Source organism: Mustela nivalis (genome assembly GCF_964662115.1).
Source record: "Mustela nivalis genome assembly, chromosome: 4".
NCBI lineage: Eukaryota > Metazoa > Chordata > Mammalia > Carnivora > Mustelidae > Mustela > Mustela nivalis.
This window is the reverse complement of record NC_139023.1, coordinates 138,069,734-138,096,498: the sequence shown is the minus strand read 5'-3', so window position 1 is coordinate 138,096,498 and position 26,765 is coordinate 138,069,734. Positions and strand designations below refer to the sequence as shown.

At 40.4% G+C, this 26,765-nt stretch overlaps 1 protein-coding gene across 9 annotated transcripts in view; it reads left to right on the top strand.

The window, feature by feature from the left end:
- Window positions 1–26,765, top strand: part of TRIM2 (tripartite motif containing 2) — a 159,359-nt gene that overhangs the window by 98,549 nt on the left and 34,045 nt on the right. For 5 of the 9 annotated variants that reach the window (XM_082727306.1, XM_082727300.1, XM_082727305.1 and 2 more), the window contains 4 exons: window positions 8,172–8,353; window positions 11,980–12,217; window positions 25,206–25,357; window positions 26,538–26,718. In XM_082727306.1, coding sequence (XP_082583432.1) covers window positions 8,220–8,353; window positions 11,980–12,217; window positions 25,206–25,357; window positions 26,538–26,718 — 705 coding nt within the window. In that variant the 5' untranslated portion in view covers window positions 8,172–8,219. Of the gene's footprint in view, window positions 1–8,168; window positions 8,354–11,979; window positions 12,218–25,205; window positions 25,358–26,537; window positions 26,719–26,765 lie in introns of those variants that run through there. The other 4 variants (XM_082727299.1, XM_082727301.1, XM_082727304.1 and 1 more) reach the window with 1 other exon arrangement.

The following is a 26,765-nucleotide window of genomic DNA, read 5'->3' as shown; positions in this document are numbered from 1 at the left end:
TTACCATTGGAAACCCATTCATTCATAATGCATGACTCTGACCCTCTGAATTCTGAATGCCATTGATGTTCAGCAAATATGCAGAAGATGATTTGTTTTTGTTTTGGTTTTGTGTGTGTGTATGTGTGTGTGTTTGACATTTTTTCCTGCTGCTGAAGTAGACTCAAATCTGGGTGGAGTTCAATGGGGTAGCTTTACACAGGAGAAAAAAAGAAATCCTCTGTCTGAACCGTAGGTTTGCTTCCTGAAACACTGGATATGATTTTTCTGACAGCTTTCTCTACCAGTGTGCCCCACCCTGTCATTATTCCTTATTTTGGGAGGGTAGGAAAGCAAGTAGGAAGGTTATTTATTTTAAGCTAAATACTGAATGTTAATAAGCAGATTTCTGCACCAAAAGGTAAAATGATATTTCTGTCTTAAGGTAGATTCAATGTCACTGCTTTAAGAAGCAGACCTAGATTCAGAATGAAGCATTTTAAAAATTATTAGTTTGTTTCTTTGGCTTCAATCGGATTACTGTGGTTTTATTCCTTGTGAATAAATTGTTAATGGTTTTGTTTATTATTATTACTATTTTTTTTAGATTAGAATACGTAAGGAGAGGCATTGTTTGTCCAGATTCTTAAAATGATTTTTTAAGTACTAGGATTCAGTTCTGCTTAGTGTGAACCTATTTTTTGGTGCCTTTCATTATTTTCGGGCACATGCTTTAGCAGCATAGGTCCTAACCCTCTGTAATGTTAAATAATGCACGCCCCTCCCGAGCAAGCACACAATGAGAAGTTTCATGTGTGCTGTGAAAGCAGCTTTTTGTTACAGAGACATGAGTAGTGGCCTTTCCTAAACCTCTAAGTATTTCTTTCCAGTTTTCTCCTAGAAAGACCCAAGTGATTTGCATTGGAAAGGTTAAAATAGGACTGAATCTACAAACGTTCTCTGATAGAATGTGCCTATTTCAAGAAGTGTGAATGCATGATATATGTTCCACATATTTTAAAAATGGAGAGTAAAATCAAACATATTTTTCACCATAGTTAATATTATAATCCTGAGAGGACTTATTTTTTTAACTTATATGATAAAAGCTTCGTGAATTTTGTTGCTTATGAAATACATACAAATATTCATTCTTTGTCTTACTAAGAATTGAAAATGTACTTCATTTGGATATTGGAGACATTAATTTCTCCAGACTTATGAATTAATTGCTACTTATGATTAATTGCTACATAGTTATAATTTCTTTGACTTAAAGATAGATTCTTCTTTATTATTTCTTCTTTAAGGAGATAGAAGAAGCAATTTAAAAAAATTTAACCTAGGTTTAATCTTTAGGACTCCCTTGTGCTTGTCTTCCTTATCTCTTGATTAAAACTAAGATTTTAACAAAATATTTGTATGTATTATTGAAGAGAAATACTTTCAAACTTTAAAAAATTTGCTGCCAAATTATTTACTCTCATAGTTCCTTCTTTTGTTTAAAAAATGTGACTGAATTACTTCTAATTGTGGCATAATTATAATTTGCACACACCTATGATCGCTTTTTTTTTTTAAATGTCTGATGCCATCTGTGCCCTTTATTACTTATGTAAGGGTTTTAGTGTCAGAACAGAATTTGTTCTATAATGGGGTTGGCTATTGGAGTTCTCTGAATATTATTATTGTGAGGATTATCTGAAATGATCAGATCAGGTTTCTTCCTCGAATGTGGAGGCTTGGATTAAACCGGAGACTGAGGTAAAAATGAGCCCAGTGTAATTATTCAAAGTGCACCATGGAGGATAGCTTTATTACTGCTATCTGCGTGCTAGTCTTTCTACTCTCTTTTACTTTACCCTCGCCTGCCTTCATGTTTGCAGTCGCCTCCATTTCTCCATTAAGTGCTTTTTATTCTTCTTGAAAACGTATTAAGGTAAACATTTATTCTAATCAGCAGTAGAATTAAATAATGTACTTCCTATCCACCAGGGGCAAAAGGGGGTTTGCTGTTGTGTGGGACTATGCCTTGTGAGGTTCTGATGTGGAATACATTTCTCTTCCCCTTCTTGCTAACCTCACCCAACTCCCAGAGTTTAGAGCCTTGGCCGTCCTCTGCCTCTTTTGTGGTCCCAGAATATGCAGCCTCCTTGTAGTCCCAAAGGCGAGCAAGGGAGGAGGCGTGGCAAGGAGAGAGGAGATCCTACTGTCTTGACTGTCCCAGGGCCCTGTAAAATGAATGTCAATTAGCCGACCACTTAACACTTCATCACACAGATCCCTCCTTCTGCAACTTAGAAAACCCAAAGCAGATCTTAAGAACTGACTTCATGGTGTTGCAAAAGGTGAGGACTTCTATGAAGGAGGCAATGGGAAACAGTTACCTATACTAAGAGGTGGAGGAAATAGGTATAAATCTCCTAAAGACAAGTTGGGGACTTGGCAAAATTCAGCTTCCCTATGGTAAGACCCAGCAACCTGAGGAAGCTGTCATACATCTGATCCTGGAAACAAGAGGAACCCTTGGAAAGCTCGGGCACCGCCTTTCGGGGAGACGGAAGTTAAAGCAGAAGGCCTCCTGAATATACACCCACTTATCCCCAGACACACATGTTATGCACATACTATCAGAAAAGATATTGCATCTGGCCTTCTAATTTACAAAGTGGCCCATTTGGGATAGATACTTGATTTAACTAGAAATAGGTCACCCTGTTTTAATTTCACTGAAGATTGTCCTCCTTTCTTTCTTCTAGTCAAGTCCTCTGTAACAATGCAAATTCAGTTGCAGGTGAATAATAATATGTTCATAAATTTTGAAATCTAAGAATACTTGTTTCTCTAATCATGTTTTCACCTGTGCTTTGAGTTCTAGGTACTGCCTGTCCTGGCAGGTAAAAGATAGAACATTGTGAGTTACAGATAATCCTAATAGTTTGAGATTTTCTTTCTATAAATCCACCGTCAGATTTTTAACTTCTTGGGAAGCTGATTTTAGTGTGTCTGCACCATCGTCATTGGTCCAAGAATAGCAAAAATGTAACATTGCTAATAGGTAAAGCCGGCTAAGTGGCGACAAAGAGAAGCAGTCACCCACAAATGGCATAAAATTAAATAGAAATGGAATCCAATGCCTTTACGATGGCATATAATCAAATATGCTGCCTCCTACCCGCAAATCACATGTTCAACCTTTATTTTCTAAAGGAATCTTGACCTGTTTCCCAACCATGTTTCCGAGCCCAGCCAACAAGTTGTCACCAACTCTCTCCCCTTCTCAAGACGAGGGCTTTCAGATGGTCCTTGGTCTTCCACCCTCCCTTCCTGCTCTTCCTCACTTTGGTGTCAGCAATAAAACATTGGGATCATTTTCTGATCTAAATGGTATAATCTGGGGTGGGAATTGTGGTCTCAACCCTAGAATTATGGACACAGGCATTTTGCTTTTCTTTCCTCCCCTCCTCTCAAGTTCTGCTTTTCCACTTGGTTGTAGTTTCCATCAAGTTCTAGGAGATTTGAGAACGTGTGCCAGGAAAAAAACCAGAGATGACATGAAGCAAGAAATGCGGGGATGGGGTTTTTCTATGCCCCAGGATTCTGTTACACGCCCATTGCATTGCCGTTGCCCTCAAAAGCTGTTGGGTTGGCACACCCCACTAATGAGGAATTTATGTGTCAACCTTAGATTTTGTATTTCCTTGCGGAGGTGTCCTCAGTGGTTCTCAATTTCTTTTCTGCATTTGTGAGTGTGTTAAGGTATGTCCCTGACTATTTACCCTCCGGCTGATGGCTTATCTTGCTAGAGATTAGATGATCACCCGGGAAGGCAGGTAATGTCTGATGTCAAATGAAAACATTCACGTGACTGGTGACAACCACGCTCTTTGTCGTGTAAGTCAGCTCATGCCACTCTTTTCTGCTACTGGGACTGAGTCCATTCCCATGGGACACTTGACTTGTTCAGTTCCTTCAAAGAAAGGAGTGTCTGTCACGTTCTAGGAACAGTTCTAGGTGCTGGGACTTCTGCAGTGAGCAGTCAGACAAAAATCCCTGCCTTCGTGAATCTTACATCCTGGAGACGGGGAGGAGCCACTGCGCCAGATAAGCATATTACGTACTATAGCGGAAAGTGACCAGAGCTACAGAGAGACACAGAGCAAGGACAGGAGGTAGCAAGTTCCAGGGGATGGGGGGGAGGGGCTGTAAGCAGTATTGCTGTCGGTTTTCCCCTGACAAGGAAACTCAGCCAGTCTCCCCACTCAGGGAGAGCTCTCATGGCTGGTTAATGTCAACAGCACACTATGTGGGCTGTTTATATAGTTTAAAAATGGCTCGGCTTGCCTCCCCTCCTCTGCTACTTCTTTTCTTTTCTTTTTTTTTTTTTTTTTTTTAAATTTTTTTTTTTTTTTAAAGATTTTTTATTTATTTATCAGAGAGAGAGGGGGAGAGAGCGAGCATAGGCAGACAGAATGGCAGGCAGAGGCAGAGGGAGAAGCAGGCTCCCTGCCGAGCAAGGAGCCCGATGCGGGACTCGATCCCAGGACGCTGGGATCATGACCTGAGCCGAAGGCAGCTGCTTAACCAACTGAGCCACCCAGGCGTCCCTGCTACTTCTTTTCTATTGGCCTTTTGTCAGTATGTGAGGTGCTAGTTCCTACATCCAAAAGGACTCAGGTTCCTTGAGAGACAGAAGTCCATCCGTGGTAAATTTGGGGTGCGCCCCTCCAGAAACTGATTTTGCGAGCCTCCAAGAAAAGAGTCATTTAGTGTTCTGATCTCTCTATCACGTGCTTATTTCTGCTGGCCTTGTGAGTAAGAAGGATCTCTGACACTTCAGAGACCAACATGGGGGAAAGGAGAAGAGCCAAGAATCTAGACAACTATTTATTGCTTTTCTAATCAAAACGACCAGAAACTGGTAGGGCCCAAACTCTGTGATTAAAGGCTGTCATACATTGTATGTGTATTCCTTGTGGTGTATTCAGACTGATGGAGAGCTTCCCACGGTGCTTATTGGCACATTCTGTGCCTCCATTTTCCTCAGCACATTATTCCTTTAGGAGCAGTCAAAGTGGCTTTCTGTTGTGAGTATCCAGTTATACTCGGGGAATGATCATTACCCTGGCAAAGTCTCAGTTTGGGGACTCTTTGGGGTTTGGAAAGCTTTGGTGTTGATTCTGAGAGTCCTGCAAATCCAGATGTCTTCAACAAGTCACTTGTGACAGATCAGTAATATTGTCATGATTTTAAATCAGTGTTCAGGACTAAACTTAATTTACCATATAAATTAGCAATACTAACAAGGACTTACTCTCACCCACTACAATAGTGATCATAAAATTAGGATAAAAATTAGAATGAAATGTTTTTATTTCAGTGTTGAGGATAGAAATGTCATTTAGCCGACATATATCATCTGATTAAAACAAATGTTTTTTTTTTCCTTGCCGAAACTCTAAAATTCTAAGATTAAAAAAAGACTAAAACCAATATGATGTGTTCTCTCTTTTTTCAATACTCAGCATGACTGATTATTTCAAAGGGCAATATGAAACTCAAAGGGCGATATGAAACTTTTCAAAAGCTATTAAAATTAAAATTATTTTTAATTGATTTTAACTGAAAAGTTCATATGCTTTTTTTTTTTTTTTTAATGTGAAATATTTCACAAATTTGGGCATCATCCTTGCTCAGGCCAATCCTTGCTCAGGCCAATCAAGCCAATCTTCTGTATCATTCCAATTTTAATGCTACTGCAGTGAGCACCCCATAATTTTTATCTCTCTCTCTCTCTCTCACACACACACACACACACACACACACACCGTACTGGAAAGTGTTAAACTTGTTTAAGATTAGGTATCAGATAAGGCATAAGACTTGAAATCTGAGCTTCTGGATTCACTGATTTTACTGGATGACCTTGGGCAAGTCATTTAAACCCTCAGCTTGGGTTTCCTTATCTTAAAAACAGACAAATCCATTCCTTCCCTTTCCTATTTTTTTTTTAAGATTTTTATTTACTTATTTGACAGAGACACAGAGAGAGAGAGAGAGAGAGAACATAAGAAGGGGAAGTGGGAAAGGGTGGGGTAGGCTTCCCTCTGAGCAGGGAGCCTGATGTGGGGCTCTATCTCAAGATCCCAGGATCATGACCTGAGCAAAAGGCAGACGTTTAATGTCCGAGTCACCCAGGCGCCCTCCCTTCCCTATTCTGATGTCACAGGGATGTGGTTAAAGAAAAGCAGATGATGTGTCAACATTTTGAGCTCCTAAGAGATAAGCCACATTTAATCCAATCAATGAATATCATTCTCTATGCTAGTTCTTTGGGGAGACAGTTTATGAAAGAGCTAGCAGATAATGCGGGCTAATTAGATATGTCACACAGTGTTTTAACAAATGCAGAGAGTTCTACTTGAACGTGACACTCTTGTATAGCAGGTGCTTTCACAAGGTTCTATCTGTTTATTAATCATGCTCTTTAATGAGCTTATCTAGAAACATAGAGTTGAAAAATGGATGTGTCGCATATGTAATTATACTCAAATACATATAAATAGTAGAATTTTCTTAATAAAAGTTGACATGCTTTTTAAAAATTTGGTGATTTGGTGGGGAGAAGGAACTATCATTCGCGTTTGAAAAGAGTTTCCATTAAAAAATGTAGAATTGTTGATTCTGTAAATGTGATTTGATGGATTGCCCAGCTTTAAACATAGGGTCCAGACCACACTTAAATTCTATCACTGAAGCCTGTGAATTAAACTGACAAAAAGACTATCAGGAGAAAAAGGTGTATACATTTTATTGGTAGTTTGTTTTTCCAAAATAGTATACATACTGTATTCTATGGATGTTTATTAATTTAATATTTTAAAGTGTTACATGCATGCGGGCTTCACAGAAAGGAAGTGAAAACCCAAAGAGGCAGATCGACCTGGGAGCTTATGTACTATTTTAACAAAGGATGACAAATTGTGGAGAAGTGGCCAGACAAAGGGAAGGGGGGTTTAGGAGCAGTACATTGTGGGATAGCGACCAGGAAATGTATGGTACATAAGGATGTTTAGTAAGGTTTGTTACACAGACTCCCCTCCCGTGCTATCTCTTGGGATGATTAAGTCTCCTTTTTTTCGTTTGCGAGAGTGGGGCTTCCTTTACAAATGGGGAGTCTATGCTCTGTTTTTGGGAAGATGGGAGAGGCAGAGTACCCACACCCCCTTTCCCTCTCCCGCCAACCCCTCCGGCCGCCCCATCATGTTCCCACCATGTCTCCTGATTTCCAATCGCTCAGCTCAAAATAATCCTTATGTCAAGATGGCGTATTCCGGAGTGACATTTTGATCCTCTCCAAGCACAATAGTCGGGAAAACATTTTATCTTAATGAGACTAATACTATTTAATATAGACCATATATTTTTTAACATTTTATTTATTTATTTATCAGGGAGAGTGGGAGAGCGAGCAAGCACAAGCAAGGGGAAGGGCAGGCAGAGGGAAAGGGAGAAGCAGGTTCCCTGCTTAGCAGGTAGCCTGATGTAGGAATCCAAGTGGGGCTGGATCCCAAGATACGACCTGAGCCAAAGGTAAATGCTTACAGGACTAAGCCACCCAGGTTTCCCTAATACAGAATATATATACAAGGTTTTATTTATTTATTTCACACACACACACAGAGAAGGAGAGAGCAAGCACAAGCAGGGAGGGTAGTGGGCAGGGGAGAACCAGGCTCCCCACTGAGCAAGGAGATCGATGTTGGGCTCCATCCCAGGAGCCCGGGATCATGACCTGAGCCGAAGGCAGCCGCTTAATCAACTGAGCCACCCAGGCGCCTCACAGACTATATTTTAATAAGACTGTAGGCATATAGTCAAATATAGTCATGAATGAAGACATGAACCGGCAGAGCTATATAAGTATTTATCCCCTCAACTGTGTCTGCTTTGAAACCCGGCAAACATGCCTCTTTAGACAACACACTTCTTCTAATTTGTTTCGTTTGCATGGTGAGCATGTGGCCATTTTACTGATTTACAAAATCAACAGGCATTGAGGGTTGGTTATGGTCATTTTGAGGTGACCGGCATGGACTTCTCCTGTATTCATAGCACAATGCCTGCAGGGAATGGACCAGTGATTAATGCGTACTTACAAGTTATTATGTATCTTTCCTGTCTGACAGCAGCAGCGTGCAGGGTCAAAGACAGCCGGCCTCCCATGTCAGTGGTCTAGGATGGCCAGTGAAGCCACCAACATCCCAAGTCCTGTGGTGCGCCAGATTGACAAGCAGTTTCTGATCTGCAGTATATGCCTGGAACGGTACAAGAATCCCAAGGTTCTCCCCTGTCTGCACACTTTCTGCGAGAGGTAAGCCTCCTTTGTCCCCAGAGAAGAGAGGTTCACAGATCGATCTCTTACAACCCACTAAAGGGTTCTTTCCAGAAGTCTCCTTTTACCTGGGGGCACAGAAAGTCTTTTGTGCTTATGATAGACATCTAGAAACATAATCATGAATTGCCAATAATTTATTCTATTTTAAATCATTATACGTGAGAGAAAGCAATCCAGTAGCTATAGATTCATCTCCCCAGGACTTGGAGCATTAAATATTTTAAAATTTAAGATTTTTCCTTTGTTCTTTGTCAAACAATTTTTGCTGACCACAGTTCCCTCACAGAGGATCTTTGGTGAGGGCCAGTTAAAAATCTGTTATTTCCTTCCAAAGAACACATCAGTAAGATACCTAGGTATTGAGGAGTTAGTTAAAAGGGAGTGCTTCTTCTCAAAACACTTCAGAAGATGTATACTAAGGAACATAGGATGTTTCAGATGAAGAAAAGACTGTGTGTATGAAATAATTGTAAATTACCTGAATATGCAATTTGCTATGTATGAAAACACATTTCTTTATCCTTCTTGAATAGTTTTTTCCATTGAGTTAATCAGTTATCAAAATACATCTTTACCTTCTTATTTAACTTAGCATGTAAGCAATTAAGCATATAAAGTTTGTAGGTAATAAGGTTGTATTTTTTTTCCTTAAAAACAAATATGGTAATTAGGTTTATAGCATCTTGTTAAATACATTTTCTATTATTATTAAACAGACATAATTAAAATGTTTAATTCTTATTATAGAAGAGGAAATTAGCATTTCCAATGGCTTTAAATCACTGCTAATTACATTTGCCATCAATTTCATATACATTTGTTAAAGGTGGTTTACTTTGGAAGATGTCGGTTGCAACAGAATAACCATACCTTCCAGGCCATGGATAGAGGGAGAAGGTGGATTTGTTACTGGTCATTGTGGGGTTTTGTCTGTTTGCTTTTTAGAGGGTTATTTTGGGGTGTGTGTATGTGTGTGTGTAGAGTTTTGTTTGTTTTAGTGGTGTTATTTAGGGCACTAGCACCTTTTACTTTATTCATTTTATACTTTGATATATGTACGTTGTAATTCATATTCCAAAATGACTAAATGGAGAGTGATTTTTCCCCACTTAATGGGTGTATCTAAAACATGAACACCAGCTAAATGTCCCTCTGCCCCTGGGCTTATGTTGGTACAATCATTATTTGATGTGCAGCAGTCGGCCTCTTTCTATACAGCACTGAGGGCCACTCAGTCTGAGCTTGAATGAGCTGCCCTTGCTCAGTGCCCAGCCAGGCAGTTGTTTGACTCCCATTTACTTGCTCTGAGAGGTAAGAAGCAACACTTCTGGAATGCCTGGGTGGCTCAGTCGGTTAAGCCGCTGCCTTCAGCTCAGGCTATGACCCCAGGGTCCTGGGATTGAGTCCCACATAGGGCTCCCTGCTCTGCAGGGAGCCTGCTTCTCTCTCGGCCTCTGCCTGCTTGTGTGTGCTTATGCTCTCTCTCTCTCTCTGACAAATAAATAAATGAAATCTTTAAAAAAAAAAAAAAAAAGAGGAAGAAGAAGAAGAAGCAACACTTCTGGGCTATCCTGGGTCTACCCCAAGCCCTCTTGGTTGGGTCTAGCCCCATCCACTTCGGTTCCTCCATCTGATGGCTGGTGGTGGAGATTTTCAAGATCCTATCACAAGTCCCTATGTAATATGCGGAATGAGTTTTGAGAAGGTCACTATGGTTGCAATATGGAGAAAGGTTAGAAGATTTGAGAGTGCATGATAGTGTACAGAGCTATTCCGAAAACCCAGGAAAGGATGTGTAAATCAGATAACAAGAACTGGAAACATTGGAAGGTATTTAGGCATTTCCAGCCTCAGTGGTGGGTTGGATGTGGAAAATGGACATTAAGGAAATGACTGTTTTCAGCACGGCTCCCAGTACCTGCTTTGCCTAGATGAATGGATGGAGATACTGCTCATTGAGAGAGAAGAGGACCTGATTTGGGGGTAGAACATAGCTTTGGGTTTGGACATACCAAGTTTTAGGACCTGTGAGATGTCTAAGGGGAAATTCCAAGAAAGCTGTTGGTGTAGAGATCAGGGGCTCAGAGGAGACATCTGTGGAAGAAATAGAAATATGGGAGTGTTGTACGTATGGCCATGCATGTGGATATGATGTCCCTGGGAGACACACACAGACTGGCTCAGCAGAAAAGACAGAGCACATCGGAGAACCAAGTACGTGAATTGTCACAAACAAGGGAAGATAAAGTTTCAAAAGAGAATAGCTGGGAGGCAGTGGGTCAAGTCTGATGAGTGCTACTGAGAAAGGAGTAAAAAATGTCTATTGTCTGGATGTAGATGCTCTCAGTGACCTTAGCAAAAGCTGTTTTGTTTCTGGTATTGATTCAGAGATAGCTACTTCTGGGACACAGGAAAGTCAATTAACCTCCTTGATGTCAGTTTCCTTATGTACATAGTAAGAGGAATGAGACTAGATCAGAGGTTTTCAAATTCCACTTGGTGGAGCAACAGGGAAACACTGTGCATAGTAGTTATGGAGACCGTAGGTTCTAACGCCGGGTTGTCTGGATTTGCACTGGGTTTGCCCAGTGCCCTTTTCCACTGGAGTTCTGAGAGCGACTTCTCTTCCCTCTGCCTGTGTTCCTTCATGTGTCTAAAGTACCTACTCCATGGGGTTATTGCAAGTACTTTGAATCTAGTGAGCAACACATATGTAAGTTATTATTAACAATGCATCTTGCTAATTATATGATTGAGTTAATCAATTGCCTGTTGAGTAGAGGCGAGAAAAGATCATGTTGATGTGTCTCTGGGTGTCCTATCCCTGCTTCAAACACAGTATTTTCTTCAGGATATGGTTTTCTTTTCTTTCTTTTTTTTTTTTTTTTTTTTTTTTTAGATTATTTATTTATTTATTTGAGAGAGTGAGAGAGCATGAGAGGGGAGAGGTCAAGGAGAAGCAGACTCCCCGCTGAGCAGGGAGCCTGATGCAGGACGCGATCCTGGGACTCTAAGATCATGACCTGAGCAGAAGGCAGTCACTTAACCAGCCGAGCCACCCAGGCACCCCTCAGGATATGTTTTTAACATCTGAGATCTGCTTATGCATTTGTACATAAAAAACATTTCAACACCAATGGAAAATTTTGACCCGTTTCTCCCCATTGTAAAAGTCCACAAGTCTGTGAACACGACATTGGATATTCTTCAACAGTGCTTCCCAACCTTTCATTGTGCATAAAGCCCCCCGGGGAGCTGATTCAAGCAGACCCGGAGTAGGACCTGAGATTCTGCACTTCCCTCCAAACTCCCTGGAGAGGCCAGTGCTGCTTGAGCATGGCGAAGCTCCATGGAACACCACCAGAGTCAATGATATTATCCTTCTCCTTGAGCTTCATCACTAATCCCATCAGCTGACAGCGCCCATGGGAGTTGGTTCCGGAAATCCTATTTTCCTAGAAAAGGAGACTCAAGTGGGAATTTCTACAAAGGAGCCCATACAGGTGCAGAGGATATGTGTGCTACCCGTGAAAGGAGGTGGTCCCGTTCTAGCCCATGAGCCCCTTGTGCTGACAGTCCCCCTGCTTCTGCCCCCGTGACAGGTGCCTGCAGAACTACATTCCCGCCCACAGCCTCACCCTCTCCTGCCCCGTGTGCCGCCAGACCTCCATCCTGCCCGAGAAGGGGGTGGCCGCGCTCCAGAACAACTTCTTCATCACGAACCTGATGGACGTGCTGCAGCGAACGCCGGGCAACGACGCTGAGGAGTCCTCCATCCTGGAGACGGTCACCGCGGTGGCTGCGGGAAAGCCTCTCTCTTGCCCAAACCACGATGGGAATGTAAGTGAGTGCATGGGGGCATGGCCTGGCTTCCAGCTGGGTTGGCTTCAGGCAGTCAGAGGTTAGGCGCTCAGAACTCCATCCCGGAAATGGGCAGTTAAAAGGTATTCTTCGCAAAGCTCAGACTGTTTTGCCTGCTAATGTGCTCTGATCAAATGCATGTAAATAATAAAATCAGTCTTCGTTGGGTCTAATAGCACCCAGGAGACAGACCCATATTTGCAAAGTGGGTATTCTTAGACCCACATAAACATCTGTAGAGTAAATTATGGATAAAGACTCAATAATAGATAAATTCTCCAAATTGAGAATGATGATTAAAATGTTAATTAATTAGAGTTCTTTGTTTTTCTTATGAGGGAAATGTTTCCCATGCTCCATGAAGCCCTAATCCTTCATAATACATAGAATCTGAAGACGTGTGAATCCTTGATAATAGGTTATAGATGAATTTCAAACATATTTCCTGCTAGTAGCAAGCATAACTATTAGAAACCTAGGAGGACCCATGTGGACCATCAAATCACTGATTCACAATAGCTCAGCCCCTTGAAGAGACTGCATTGCCTAAGCACTGGCTTTGGATTCTGATTGCCTGGTTCAAATTCTGCTCTTCGACTTCTTCCCGGTGTCAGCTCTGCCAGGTTTATTAAATTCTATGACTCACATCCTCATCTGCAAAAAAGAAGTAGTAATAGTATTTACTGTGTGGGATTACTTGGAGAATTAGATGTTTAAGGCACAGAAAGTGTCGTAGTAAGCTCTTGATAAATGTTAGCTATTGAAATTATTTCTTATCAATGACTTTATTCCTTTTTTTCTTTATCATGGCCACTGCAAAAGTATTAGAAACTGCTTATAATAGAAGGCCTAGAGATAATAAAATCACTATCAAGCAAGCTATCAATTATTATTGTTAGAGCAGAGCAATAATTATTAGCCATAACTATTACTTATTTACTTCGTTTCGTACCACTCTCTCTGCCCACTACACCCCAGCCTCACCAGCCTAGAACTTGCCAAGTAGTTTCTCACCCTGGGGCTTGACTGTTCTCTAAGCCTTCTGCCTACAGTGCTCCATGTTCCCTCTCTATGTGGCTAGCTCACTCTCATCCTTCATAATTCAGCTCCAATTTCTTCCACACAGAGCAGTCTTCTCTAACTGCCTGTCTGAGGCAGACCACCTCTGACACCCAGTTCCTGGGCCTTACATTACTTTCTTGATTTCCTTCATGCCATTCACTGGGCTCTGCTTGCCTACATCTGTGTGTTTGCTGGCCAGTTGATCCACTGGTGTTACTTTTAGAAAGTGAACTCCAGGGGCGCCTGGGTGGCTCAGTCGGTTAGGTGCCTGCTTTCCGCTCGGGTCATGATGTCAGGGTCCTGGGATTGAGTCCTGCATTGGGCTCCCTGCTCAGTGGGGAGCCTGCTTCTCCCTCTCTTCTCCACCTGCACTGTCACTCACTCTCTCTCTCTCTCTGTGTCAAATAAATAATTAAAATCTTGAAAAAAGGAAAAAAAAGAAAGTGAACTCGAGAAGGGCAGGGACCATGTTCACCATTATATTCCTAGCACTAAGCACAGTGTCTTATACATGGAAATATAGAAATAAACAGAGGCCATGTATTCTGAACTTGCTATAGCAAAGAGTCAGCCACCACCGCTTATGTTTTGGCAGAGGCTCAAAGGCAGGCAGAGGAATGGGAAAGCTCTACAGGAGACAAAAGGGAAGGCTTTAGGGTTGCTCTGACTGGACTCTGTTGGCATGGGGAAGCTGGAGGCAGGCTAACTAGAAGTGGGGCATTGCATGTGACTGGCTAGGGGTATATATTTGGTTTTCTCTGGTTAATATTAAGTGGAAGTGGGAACAAATTTACAGAAGCTCTCCATAATCCATTCTTAGCCATTTGGGGCCAACTGTCACAGATGTTATTGCTTAGCTTTTTGGATTGTTAGTAGAGATAGTATTCTGTAGGAAGTAGCAGGCTGGCTTCCCGGCTTGTTTATTGAAGGTAAAGGGGTTGCTTTCCTGGACAGCACATGGGTTAGGGTTCTATTTTTATATATGATCTGGCCTTTGTCCATTTGTGAATTCAGTCTCTTAGAAGTCAGTCGGTACATATTTGTTGAATGAATGCGCCAGATACCATGCTTGACTTTGTGCACACCACTCTGCAAAGTAGGTATTAGATACCTTCATTTTATTTATTTATTTATCTGGTTGTCTTGTCTATTTCTTTTTAGTTACCTCCATCTTATAGACCAAGAAACTGAAGTTTGAACAGTTTTAAGTCCCAAAGCTGATCGACACATCGTAAAATCTAGACCAGGAAGCAATAAAATCCTGAGCTTTTAGGTAGCCAAAATAAGAGAGACATTGCGGATTCCATATCTTTCATTATTTAATTGAAAGCACATCAGGCTGTCAATAACCGTGGTTTTCTATGCAATGTTCTCCAAGGGAGAATTACTATGTAGGTTTTGTAAAAGGAACTTTAAAAGATGTTTTCAATTAGTTTGAGTATTTTTTTTAAAGATTTATTTATTTATTTATTTGACAGAGAGAGAGAGAAGGAACACAAGCAGGGGGAGTGGGAGAGGGAGAAGCAGGCTTCCCTTGGAGCAGGGAGCCCAATGCAGGGCTCAATCCCAGGAGTCCAGGATCATGACCTGAGTTAAAGGCAGACGCTCAATGACTGAGCCACCCAGCTCAATCTTCTTATGACTGTCTCTCACAATGGCTCCTGCTGAAGCCGTCTCCTCCTAGAGCTCACATTCTAAATACTAGACTGTGAGGGCATTTCTACCAAGTACAAGAGTTGTCTTGAAGTTAGTCCAGGCATGGAGCTCTCTGGAAATCTGCTTTGATAGAGGAGTGAAGTTTTAGGAATATTAGGAGATCTACTCTAGACACTGGTCTAGATTTGGGATGTAGAGAGCAATTGTATAGAATGAGAAATATTGACAACTGTAAAGAATACATCAATAAGTGAAGGTAGGGGTGCCTGGGTGGCTCAGTGGGTTAAGTCTCTGCCTTCGGCTCAGGTCATGATCTCAGGATCCTGGGTCGAGCCCTGAATCGGGCTCTGCTCAGCAGGGAGCTTGCTTCCCCCTCCCCCTCTGCCTGCCTCTCTGCCTACTTGCTATCTTTCTCTCTCTCTGTCAAATAAGTAAAAATAATAATAAAAATAAGTGAAAGTAAGAGTGTCATGAATTCAGGCAACAGCCTGTAGCTCCTTGCTGTGAGAGCATGGAGATGGGCGCTGGCCGTGGGAGCACAGGTGAGTTGAAGGATACTGGGAGGAGCCTAGAAAGACAACTGGGGAGAGATTGTGAAAGCTATGAATATCATGGAGAAAATGTTGGACCTAAATTTCGTATGCAATAGGGAAACATGAAAACCTTTTAAGTAGGAGATGGATATTTTCCTGGACTTACGGAGTAGCAGAGATGCAAGGCTGCAACATCAATTTTGAGTTTATTGAGTGATCCAGATAAGAGATGCTAAGGGGTGGGAGAATGACACCAATGGGCCTGGAGAAGAGAGGATGAATTTCAGGGAAGAGAGTACTCTTTCACTTGAGAATCTGCCTCCCACAAATAAAACGTCATATGCTAAAATCTGTTCAACTAAGCTGTTAAGACTATGAGAATTTGAGCCATTAAAATTGGTCATAAACTAGGTCACTAAAATCCATCAGTATTTTTTCCCTTGTGTAGACCAAGTTCATATACCACAATGCATTGAAGTTGCATTAGTAACATACATTATAGAAAAACCCCAGACCTTTATTAAAAGCTCATAATTATTTAATCAAAAAACCCTGCAAAACTAGACGATTTACAACATAGTGAAAGTGAAAACCTTATCTATTAAATGTATAGGGTAAAGTCCAATCTGTACTCAGGAAATTTTATAGGTTTATTTTCCTTTATTTAAAAAGTTCAATTCAGGGGCGCCTGGGTGGCTCAGTGGGTTAAGCCGCTACCTTTGGCTCAGGTCATGATCTCAGGGTCCTGGGATCAAGCCCTGCATCAGGCTCTCTGCTCAGCAGGGAGCCTGCTTCCTCCTCTCTCTCTCTGCCTGCCTCTCTGTCTACTTGTCATCTCTGTCTGTCAAATAAATAAATAAAATCTTTAAAAAAAAATAAAATAAAAAGTTCAATTCAAAGAGTTAGGGAAAACAAAGTAAGTATATGGAACCCAAGAGCAAGAAAATAATAAAGATAAACTTAGTTTGAAGATAATAAAACAATTGAGTTAATAAATCTATGAGCTGTTTTTTTAATTAATGAAATAATTTGACACCTGATAAACCAACAAAAGGGAAATGTGACTGCATCAAATGAGGACTAATAAAGAGATATCAGTACAGCTAAAAGGATTTTTTTAAAAGAGTTATTTATTTATTTGAGAGAGAGCGCTAGTACATGAGAAGAAGGAAGGGCAGAGGCAGAGGGACAAGCAGACTCCCTGCTAAGTGGGAAGCCAGACCTGGGGCTGGACCCAGCACCCTGAGATCATGACCTGAGCCTCCCAGGCACCCCAACAGTAACTGTAAAATTCTTAATTAAAATGCCCCAGCAAATTCGTATTATGTAAGCATTAATAATTAAAGAAAATTATGCATATCATGAGAGAAAATGGGCAAAGAACTCAGAAAATTCACAGAGGATATAAAATGACTATCATATGAGAAAAAATGTCAAACTTCACAAATAATCACATCTTTTCAAATTAGGTACAGGTTTTTAAAGATAATAGGTAGTGCTGATGAGGATAGGGGAGACATTTTCCTATGCCGTGGGTGGGAGTGTGAATTGCTCTACAGAACGTTTGTGTCAGTTTGTCGAACTGCAATGAGTGTTTTATGCAACTTCCTATCCTTTCATTCAGTAATTCCATGAATAGAAATATTTCTGAGGAAACTGCTGGAGAAGAGAATGAAGATAGAAGAATGTTAATTGAAAAATTTATGTGATAGCAAAATTGGAAATAATCTGAATGTGCAATATTAGGGAAATGGTTACGTTATGGTTAAGTCCCTATAACTGATTATTGGGTAGCCACTGAAATTGATGTTATGGTAACAAGTGACATTTTTCCAATATGTGAGTATGACTGTGTGTTTATATAGACCTTTGTGTTTAATGAGTAAGAGCACCCTGTATATGCAGTATAGAAGGGAGAAGGATATTCTGTGCCACCTGAGGTACAAACAGAATTTCTAAAAAAGATGTATTTCCTGAGCACAGCTCAGCAAATGAGACCCTTGGATCCCGCAAAACTGCTAAGCAGAATCACTCTTAGAGGTGGTGATTCCAGCAAAGTTAAAGAATCCTTTAGGTTAAAACTTTGTCTTGTCCCTCTACAAAAAACGCATCACATCAAATCCACTAAAAATTAAATCTATCTAGAGTTTGAACCTCCTTGAGGTAGTTGATGCTATTTAAATAGCATGTTTTGGCAGCGCCTGGGTGGCTCAACTGGTTAAGCGTCTGCCTTTAGCTTTTGGCTCAGGTCAAGATCCCAGGGTCCCAAGATCAAGTCCCATCAGACTCCCCAGGGAGTCTGCTTCTTCCTCTGACCCTCTCCCCCCTCGTGCTCTCTCTCATTCTCTCGCTCTCAAATAAATAAATAAAATCTTTTTTAAAAAGTTTAAAAAATAAATAAAGCATTGTTTGGGTGCTTTCTCTGTGCTGTAATCATATAATTTATAAACTAGCAAGAGGCCTTGGAAATTAACAGCATGTGTCTTGAATCATTCTATTGTTTCATCAAAGATTGTAGGAGTTCACTGCTGCTGCTTTGAAACAGGGGTCCTCATTGCATAGTCAAGTCAAATACATGAGTATTGCAGATAAATTGCTGCAGTTAATTGCCATGGGTAAATCTTTAAAAACAATTCAAGCATCTGAAGGTTAATAAAATCAGGTAATTAACAATAAAGCAGGATGTTGTCCTCATAACTGCCTGGTGCTGATTAGCACACGTGGATGAAAGCCTGTCATTTGCTTTAAGTGCTGTGACACTATCTGTCTTCTAATTAAACTGTCATGGCTGTATTATCCAATACAAAGAAGAATGGGAATAGTGGTCAGGGGTTTAAGAGGTTCTTTGCACGTAAAGCAGACATTTGCGCTCATGCTCATGGTCCCTGGAACACAAATGATCATTAAACCCTGTTATGGCTTGCTTAGGCACCTTACTAACGAGGATGTTAAGAGGTGCAAAGGAGAGAGCCTTATTAAGAATGCCCTACCACTGGGGCGCCTGAGTGGCTCAGTGGGTTAAGCCTCTGCCTTTGGCTCGGGTCATGATCTCAGGGTCCTGGAATCGAGCTCCGAGTTGGGCTCTCCGCTCAGCGGGGAGCCTGCTTCTTCCTCTCTCTCTGCCTGCCTCTCTGCCTGCTTGTGATCTCTCTCTGTCAAATAAATTAAATTAAAAAAAAAAAAAAAAGAATGCCCTACTACTAACAAGTTCCCACTTGCACAAGCTCCAGCATGGCCACAAGGCCCTGACCACCCTTCCCACTATGTTAGTAATGCATACTTCTTGCCTTGTCACTTTCACAAATGGTAACTACCTGTCAACAAAAATAAGCTAGTCCTAGCCTCTGGCCCATCCACCCTAGGAACACCAGCATCATGTCACTCACAATGGATGAGCTCCGCTGAGTCTCACCTCTCAGTCAGAGAGGTCAGAACCTGAGCACAAGCATTTGAGAATGACTGGTCGTTCGTTCACATTTCAGAATGATTCTAGCCTTTGTTTCCAAGAAACACTTAGGAGACCAAACCGGGGACAATTACCCAGGTACACTGCTATCTCTTCAAAGATGCATTTCTTTTTTAATTAAGGGAAAATTCATACAACATAAAATTAATCAACCATTTTAAGTTATACAACTCAGGCCGGCTCTTGATTTTGGCTCAGGTCATGATCTCAGGGTCCTGAGATCCAGCCCCACCCACATCAGGATCTTCAGTGGGCATGGAGCCTGCTTAAGATTCTCTCTCTCCCTCTGCCTCTTCTCCCCACCCCCCTCCCACCCACTTACTCTCCCTCCATAAAAATATAATAATTTTAAAAAATTAAAATACACAGTTCAGTGGTTTTTAGTATATTCAACAGGTTGTGCAAGTATCACCACTAATTCCAGAACTTTTTCATCATGTCACTCCCCATTCTATCTTTCTCCTAACCCCTAGCAAGCACCAGTGTGCGTTCTATCTCTATAGATGTGTCCATTATAGACATTTGATATAAATCAGTCATAAATTAGGGGCTGTTTTGAATCTGGATTCTGTCACTTAGCATAATGTTTCCAAAGTTCATCTACATTGTAGTATATAGAACTTTGTGCCTTTTTAATGGATAAATAATATTCCATCATCTGGATATACCACAATTCACTTGTCCCTTCATCAACTGTTGGAGATTAGGGTTGTTCCCACTTTGGGGCTGTTGTGAATAATGCTTTGAACATTCGTGTACAAGTTTTCATGTGGATGTAAGTTTTCAGTTTTCTTGGGTATATACCTAGGAGTGGAAGTCCTGGGTCACATAATCATTCTGTACTTAGCTTTTGAGGAGGCACCAAATTGTTTTCATAGTGACTTCTCCATTTTACATTCCTGCCAGCAAAGTAGGAGAGTTCTGATTTTCCCACATTTTCACCAACACTTGTTATTATCTTTTTGAGTCTAGCCATCCTCGTCGGTATGGAGTATCTCTTCATGGTTTTGATTTGGATTTCCATAGTGATTAATAATGTTGAGCATATTTCTTTTGTGCAAATTGGCCATTTGTATATTTTCTTTGGAGAAATGTCTCTCCAAGTCCTTTGCCAATTTTTGAATTGGGTTCTTGAGTTGTAGGGATTCTTTATGTGTTCTGGATACTTCATCCTATCAGATTTATGGCAAGCAAATATTTTTTCCTATTCTTTTCACTCTCTCTCTTCTTTTAAAGCTTTTATTTTTAAGCAATCTCTGTACCCAATGTGGCGCTCAAATTCACAAGCCCGAGATGCACAGTCACATCCTCTCTTGACTGAGCCAGCCAGGTGCCCCTCTTTTTATTTTCTTGGTCGTATCTTGATAGTGCCCTTGACGCACCAGATTTTTTTTTTTTTATTAACATATAATGTATTACTAGCCCCAGGGGTACAGGTCTCTGAATCATCAGGCTTACACATTTCACAGCACTCACCTTAGCACATTCCTCCCCAATGTGATGCACAAGATTTTTTGATAAGGTACAATTTATCAGCTTTTTCTTATTGTAACTTGTGCTGTTGGTGTCATATTTAGGAAGCCACTGTGAAATCATAAGTTGTAAAGATTTACTCCTATTTTTTTTTTCTAGGAGTTTTATAGTTTTAGCTTATATGTTTAGGCCATTCATCTATTTTGAGATAATTTTTGTAAATAGAGCAAAGTAAAGGTTCCACTTCATTCTTTTACATGTGGATATCCAGTGGTCTTGGCATCATTTGTGGAAAGGGCTACTTTTTTTCTCCATCGTGTGGTCTTGGCACCCTTGTCAAGAATCAGTTGACCATAAACATATGGTTTTATTTCTGGATTCACAGTTCTACTCCATTTTTTAATATGTCTAGCCTCATGTCAGTAACATAGTATTTTGATTATTCTATGTTGGTACTAAGTTTTGATATTGGGACGTCTGAATCCTACAATTTTTTTTCCTCCCATGATTGTTTTGGCTGTTCAGGGTCCCGTGTAATTCCATCTGAATTTTAGGAACAGCTTGTTCACTTCCGTGAAAAGGGATGCTTGAATTTTGACAGATATTTCACTAAATCAATAGATCAATTTTGGGCATGTTGCCCTCTTAACAGTTTTAAGACTTCGAGTTCATGGGCATGAATTATTTTTCCATTAATTTCCATTATTTAGGTGTTCTTTCAACAATGTTTTGTAGTTTTCAGTGTACAAGTCTTAAACCTTCTTGGTTAAATTTATTCTTAAGTATTTTCTAGTCCTTTGATGCTAGTATAAATGGCATTATTTTCTTGATTTCATTTTTGGATTATTCATTGCAAAGTATTTAGAAATACAACTGATTTTTGTTTGTTGATCTTGTATCCTACAGCTTTGCTGAATTCATGTGTTAGTCCTAATAGCTTTGTGGGGGAGGGAGGCCTGGGTGGAGGATGTATTCTTTAGGGCTTTCTGTATATAAGATCTTATCATCTTAGAATAGAGAAATTCTTACTTCTTTCTTTCCAGAGTTTATGCATTTTATTGCTTTTTCTTGCCTAAATGCCGTGGCTCGAACTTTCAGTACATTGCTGAGTAGAAATGGCAAGAGTGGTCATCCTTGTCTTGTTCCTTATCTTAGGGGATCACCATAAGGTATTATGTTAGTTGTATGATTTTTGTAGAAACCTCTTATCAAGTTGAGGAAGTATTCTATTTCTAGTTTGATAAATGTTTTTATCATGAAATGGTATTAGATTCTGTCAATTTTTTTTTTCTGCATCAGTTGAGATGACCATGTGGGTTCCCCCAACTTTATTCTATTAGTGTGGTGTATTACATATACTAATTTTTGTATGTGAACCACTTTTGCAGTACTGGGTTAAACTTCACTTGTTTATACTGTATAATCCTTTTAATATACAGCTTGATTCAGTTTATTGGTATTTTGTTAAGGATTTTTGCCTCTATATTCACAAGGGATGTGAACTTTTCTTGTGATGTCTTTTGCTTTGGTGTTGGGGGTTGTTGGCGTAATAGAATAAGTTAGGATATGTTCTCTCATCTTCTATTTTTTGAAGAGCTTGGAAGGGTTGGTGTTAATTTTTCTTTAAATGTTTGGTAGAATTCATCAGTGAAGCCATCTGGTCCTGGACTTTTCTTTGTTGGAAGGTTGTTTTTTTGTTTTTGTTTTTGTTTTTAAGATTTATTTATTTACTTGACAGATATCACAAGTAGGCAGAGAGAGAGAGAGAGAGAGAGAGAGGGAAGCAGGCTCCCTGCTGAGCAGGGAACCCGATGTGGGGCTTGATCCCAGGACCCTGGGATCATGACCTGAGCCGAAGGCAGAGGCTTTAACCCATTGAGCCACCCAGGTGCCCCTGTTGGAAGTTTTTTGAATACTGATTCAATATCCGATTATAGGTCTGTTCAGGTTTTCTGTTTCTTCTTTGGGTCAGCTTTGGTAGTTTGTGTGTTTCTAAGAATTTATCCATTTTATTGATATTATTCAATTCGTTGGCATACAACTGTCCCTAGTATCCTGTTTGTCAATGTTGTTGATCTTCACAAAGAACCAACTTTTGGTTTCATTGATTCTCCCTATTGTATTTCCATTTTCTGTTTTGTTTATCTCCACTTTCAACTTTATTATTTTCTTTCTTCTTCTTGCTTTGGTTTTAATTTTTTCTTCTTTTCTAGTTCTTTAAGGTTGAAATTTAGATTATTGATTTGAGATCTTTCTTCTTTTTAAAGTAGGCATTTATAACTAACATTTTGCTCTGAGTGCTGTCTCATAAGTTTCGGTATATTGGGTTTTTATTTTTACTCATCTCAAAGTATATTCTAATTTCCCTTGTGATTTCTTCTCTGACTCATTGTTCAAGAGTAGATTATTTAATTTTCCAGGTTTCCTTCTGTTACAGATTTCTAATTTAATTCCATTGTGGCCAGAGAAGATAATTGTGTGATTTTAATCTTTTTAAATTTGAGATTTTTGTGACCTAATATATGGTCTATTCTGGAGAACTTTCCATGTGTACTTGACAAAAATGTGTATTCTATTATTGAATAGAATGTTCTATAAATGGCTGTTAGGCCTAGTTGCTTTATTGATCTTCTATCTAAGTGTTAGATCATTAATGAAAGTGGGGTATTGAAATCTCCAGCTATTGTTGGACTGTTCATTTCTCCCTTCAATTCTGTCTGTTTTTACCTCATATATTTTGGGGCTCTGTTGTTGGGTACACATTTGCTTGTAATTGTCATATCTTCTTGATAAATTTATCATCTAATCATAATATAATGTCCTTCTTTATCTGTTGTAACAACTTTTGTCTTAAAGTTTATTTTGTCTGATATTAGAATAGCCACTCCAGTTGTCTCTCTCTCTGTTTCTTTTTCTGGGAGGGGGAAGCAGGGAGAGGCAGAAGGAGAGGAAGAGAGAGTGAATCCTCAGCAGCCTCCACACCTAGGGTGGAGCTCGCCAACCCAAGACTCCATCTCACAATCCTGAGTTCCTGACCCGAGCTGAAATCAAGCATCCCGTGTTTAACTGAACCACCCAGGCACCCCGCTCCTGCTCTCCTCTGATTACTCTTTGCATGGAATATTTTTTCACCCTTTTAATTTCAATCTATTTGTGTCTTTGACTCTAAAATGAGACTCTTGGGGCGCCTGGGTGGCTCAGTGGGTTAAGCCGCTGCCTTCGGCTTGGGTCATGATCTCAGGGTCCTGGGATCGAGTCCTGCATCGGGCTCTCTGCTCAGCAGGGAGCCTGCTTCCCTCTCTCTCTCTGCCTGCCTCTCCATCTACTTGTGATTTCTCTCTGTCAAATAAATAAATAAAATCTTAAAAAAAAAAAAATAAAATGAGACTCTTATAGACAGCATACAATTCATTCAAAGAGCAATTTTTGAATACTTACTTTGTGCAAGTAATTACTTAGGCTCTGGGTAAGAGACTTCCTATGTTCAGGAACTTAATATCTTATAAACAGTTCATAAAATGGGGTATAAATAAAGGTGCTTTGGTGGGAACATTCACTTTGTGAAAATCCACCAATCTTTAGGAAGACTTTTGCCCTTTTCTGTATGTGTCTTATACTTTAAGAAAAAGTTCCCTCCAAGAAGCACTTCGGGAATTCAAAATTGGAAGAAGTTATTTTCAGCTGAGAGAATAGGGGAATGCCTTCACCTGGAAACTGACTTTTGAAAGGCTTTAAGGCTTTATTTTCATGGAAGCGGATGATATCATCATCTTCATCATCATCATCATCATCATCATCATATCGTCATTGCTGCTGCTTGATCGTGCCAGTGCCAAGCATCATCTACTTCTTCGTGCATATTAACCTACTGAATTCTCAAAGCCTAGGAAGTAGGTTACTATTATTGTCTTTATTTGACAGAGGAAAACTTGAGACACAGTGAAGTTACCTAAGTGGTAGAGCCAGAGTACAAATTGCTCCCTATAGCTTATCTCTTATAGAAAGAGTATCAGTTCTCACAGTATGGTTCAGGAACCCTTTGGGACCCAAGACCCTTTGTGGGGAGGGCAGTCCACAGATCAAAACTATATTTATAATAATACTAAGGCATTATACGCCTTTTTCACTCTCATTCTCTCAGGAGTGTACAGTGCAATTTTCCAGAGACAATATGGTCTGTGCTGTCACAACAGATTGAACGCAGAAGCAGATATGAGAATCCAGTTGTCTTCTATTAAGCCAGACACTGAAGGAAATTTAATAAGTGGGAAACAATACCACTCTCCTCACAACATTTTTTTGTTTTGCCAAATAGAGTTATCTTTCATGAATCATATTGTTTATGTTAACATTTAGTGGGCTTATTATTGCTTTTGATAAATTAATATTTATAATTTTTCAGTTTTTCAGATAAATATCTATAGATACAATTCACATACATAAAAGCACTTTGGAGTCCTCAGGCATTTATAGAGAGTGGGAAAGTGTCCTAAGATCACAGAGTTTGAGCATCACAGTCCCATGCTATTCAGCTCTCAGGTAATAGCCACGGAAGAGCTGGTTTTGTGAGGACAGCAGCAGCTTTGGAGTCTGGCCCACCTCTGTTTGAGATCTGCACAGACAGTATACCCTTCCTTTACTTCTGTGACATCGGACATACTGCCTACATCCCGGGGAAGCCATGAGTGTTCCATGAGAAGGCTGACTAAAGGCCTAGCGTATAGTTAGCACCCGATGAGTAGTATTGAACCAGACCTTGTTTTTGTGCTACCCACAGGTGATGGACTTTTACTGCCAGTCTTGCGAGACCGCCATGTGTCGGGAGTGCACGGAGGGGGAGCACGCGGAACACCCCACAGTCCCCCTCAAGGACGTGGTGGAGCAGCACAAGGCCTCACTCCAGGTCCAGCTGGACGCTGTCAACAAAAGGTGCACACGCGTCCCCCAGACTCCCGACTGGCTGAGCATGAGGCTTGGTCTCTGGATCTCCGGCCTCAGTGGAATAATAGGTTCACGCTACCTAAATAAGTTCTCCTTTGATGGTGGATCTGTAGTCATAAACTAGTGAGTGATAAGGGTCATCCCCTGCCCCTTGGTAAAATTCCAACCTCCTTATGTTATGAGTGGTGGCATTTTTGTTTTAGTACCTTTGAATGACTCAATGAATAAAATACTTTCAGGGAAAATGCTCCCGGGAAATCCCTGAAATCCATGCCTGAAACCAAGCTGAGTTTTTCTTAGTTGCTCTTTCTGACATATACTGGTATACTGGACCATTGTGTTGACTGTCACTAGCTTGTCTCTGTTTGAGCCCAGCAAAATAGTACCAACCAGTGATTGTTCAATTTTCCTTATGTTTCCCTGCTTCCAGCCTTACTCTTTGGCATGGGAAAAGAGGGGACAGGGTAGTTGTGCGATACATGAGAAAGACAAGAGAAAGGAAGTAAACAACCAACTGAAAATCTATCATCACCAACAGTGGTAGTGAGAAAAGTATGGTTATTCTATAATAATTAAAGGAACTTGGAAGCTTGCAAATGTTCCCAGGAAACTCAGAGTCTGGATAAGTTTTTCATATGATTAGGTGAAAAGATACAGCTATATATTTAGAACAATGGTTCTCGATTGTGGGCAGTTATACCCTTGGAGGCATTTGGCAATGACCTGCAGACAGTTTGGTGTCACAGTTGCGTGTGGGGGTGCTGTTGGCATCTGGCAGAAGACAGGATGCTGTTAAACATCTTATAACACCCAGGATAGTCCCCTGCAACAAAGAAGCATGTGGCCTATAATGTTACAGTGTCAAGTTGGAGAAGGCTTGCTTCAGAATGAGGAGAAGCCATGGTGTTTAGAGAGCCTCAAGACTTTGTACCATCAATAATTAAAATTAGATGATTGATTAGATGAAGTAGACGTGGACCCTCCAAGTCTCTTCTCTCAAAAGCAGTTAATTATGTCATGTCTTATTTATTCTGTTCTTCCGCTATTACTTTTTTTGAAGATGATGAAAGGCAAAGAAAATGTTTTTTGACAAAACATAGTGTTTAGATAGATGTTTCTCTGTTTCTGGGTTGATGTTAAATAATGATCTTTAATGACTGTCCTCCAGGCTCCCAGAAATCGATTCTGCCCTTCAGTTCATCTCAGAAATCATTCATCAGTTAACCAACCAAAAGACCAGCATTGTGGATGACATCCATTCTACCTTTGATGAGCTCCAGAAGACTCTGAATGTGCGCAAAAGTGTGCTGCTTATGGAACTGGAAGTCAACTATGGCCTCAAACATAAAGTAAGATTCCAGCCATTCTCATAGATACACAGTAAGAGACCTGGGCA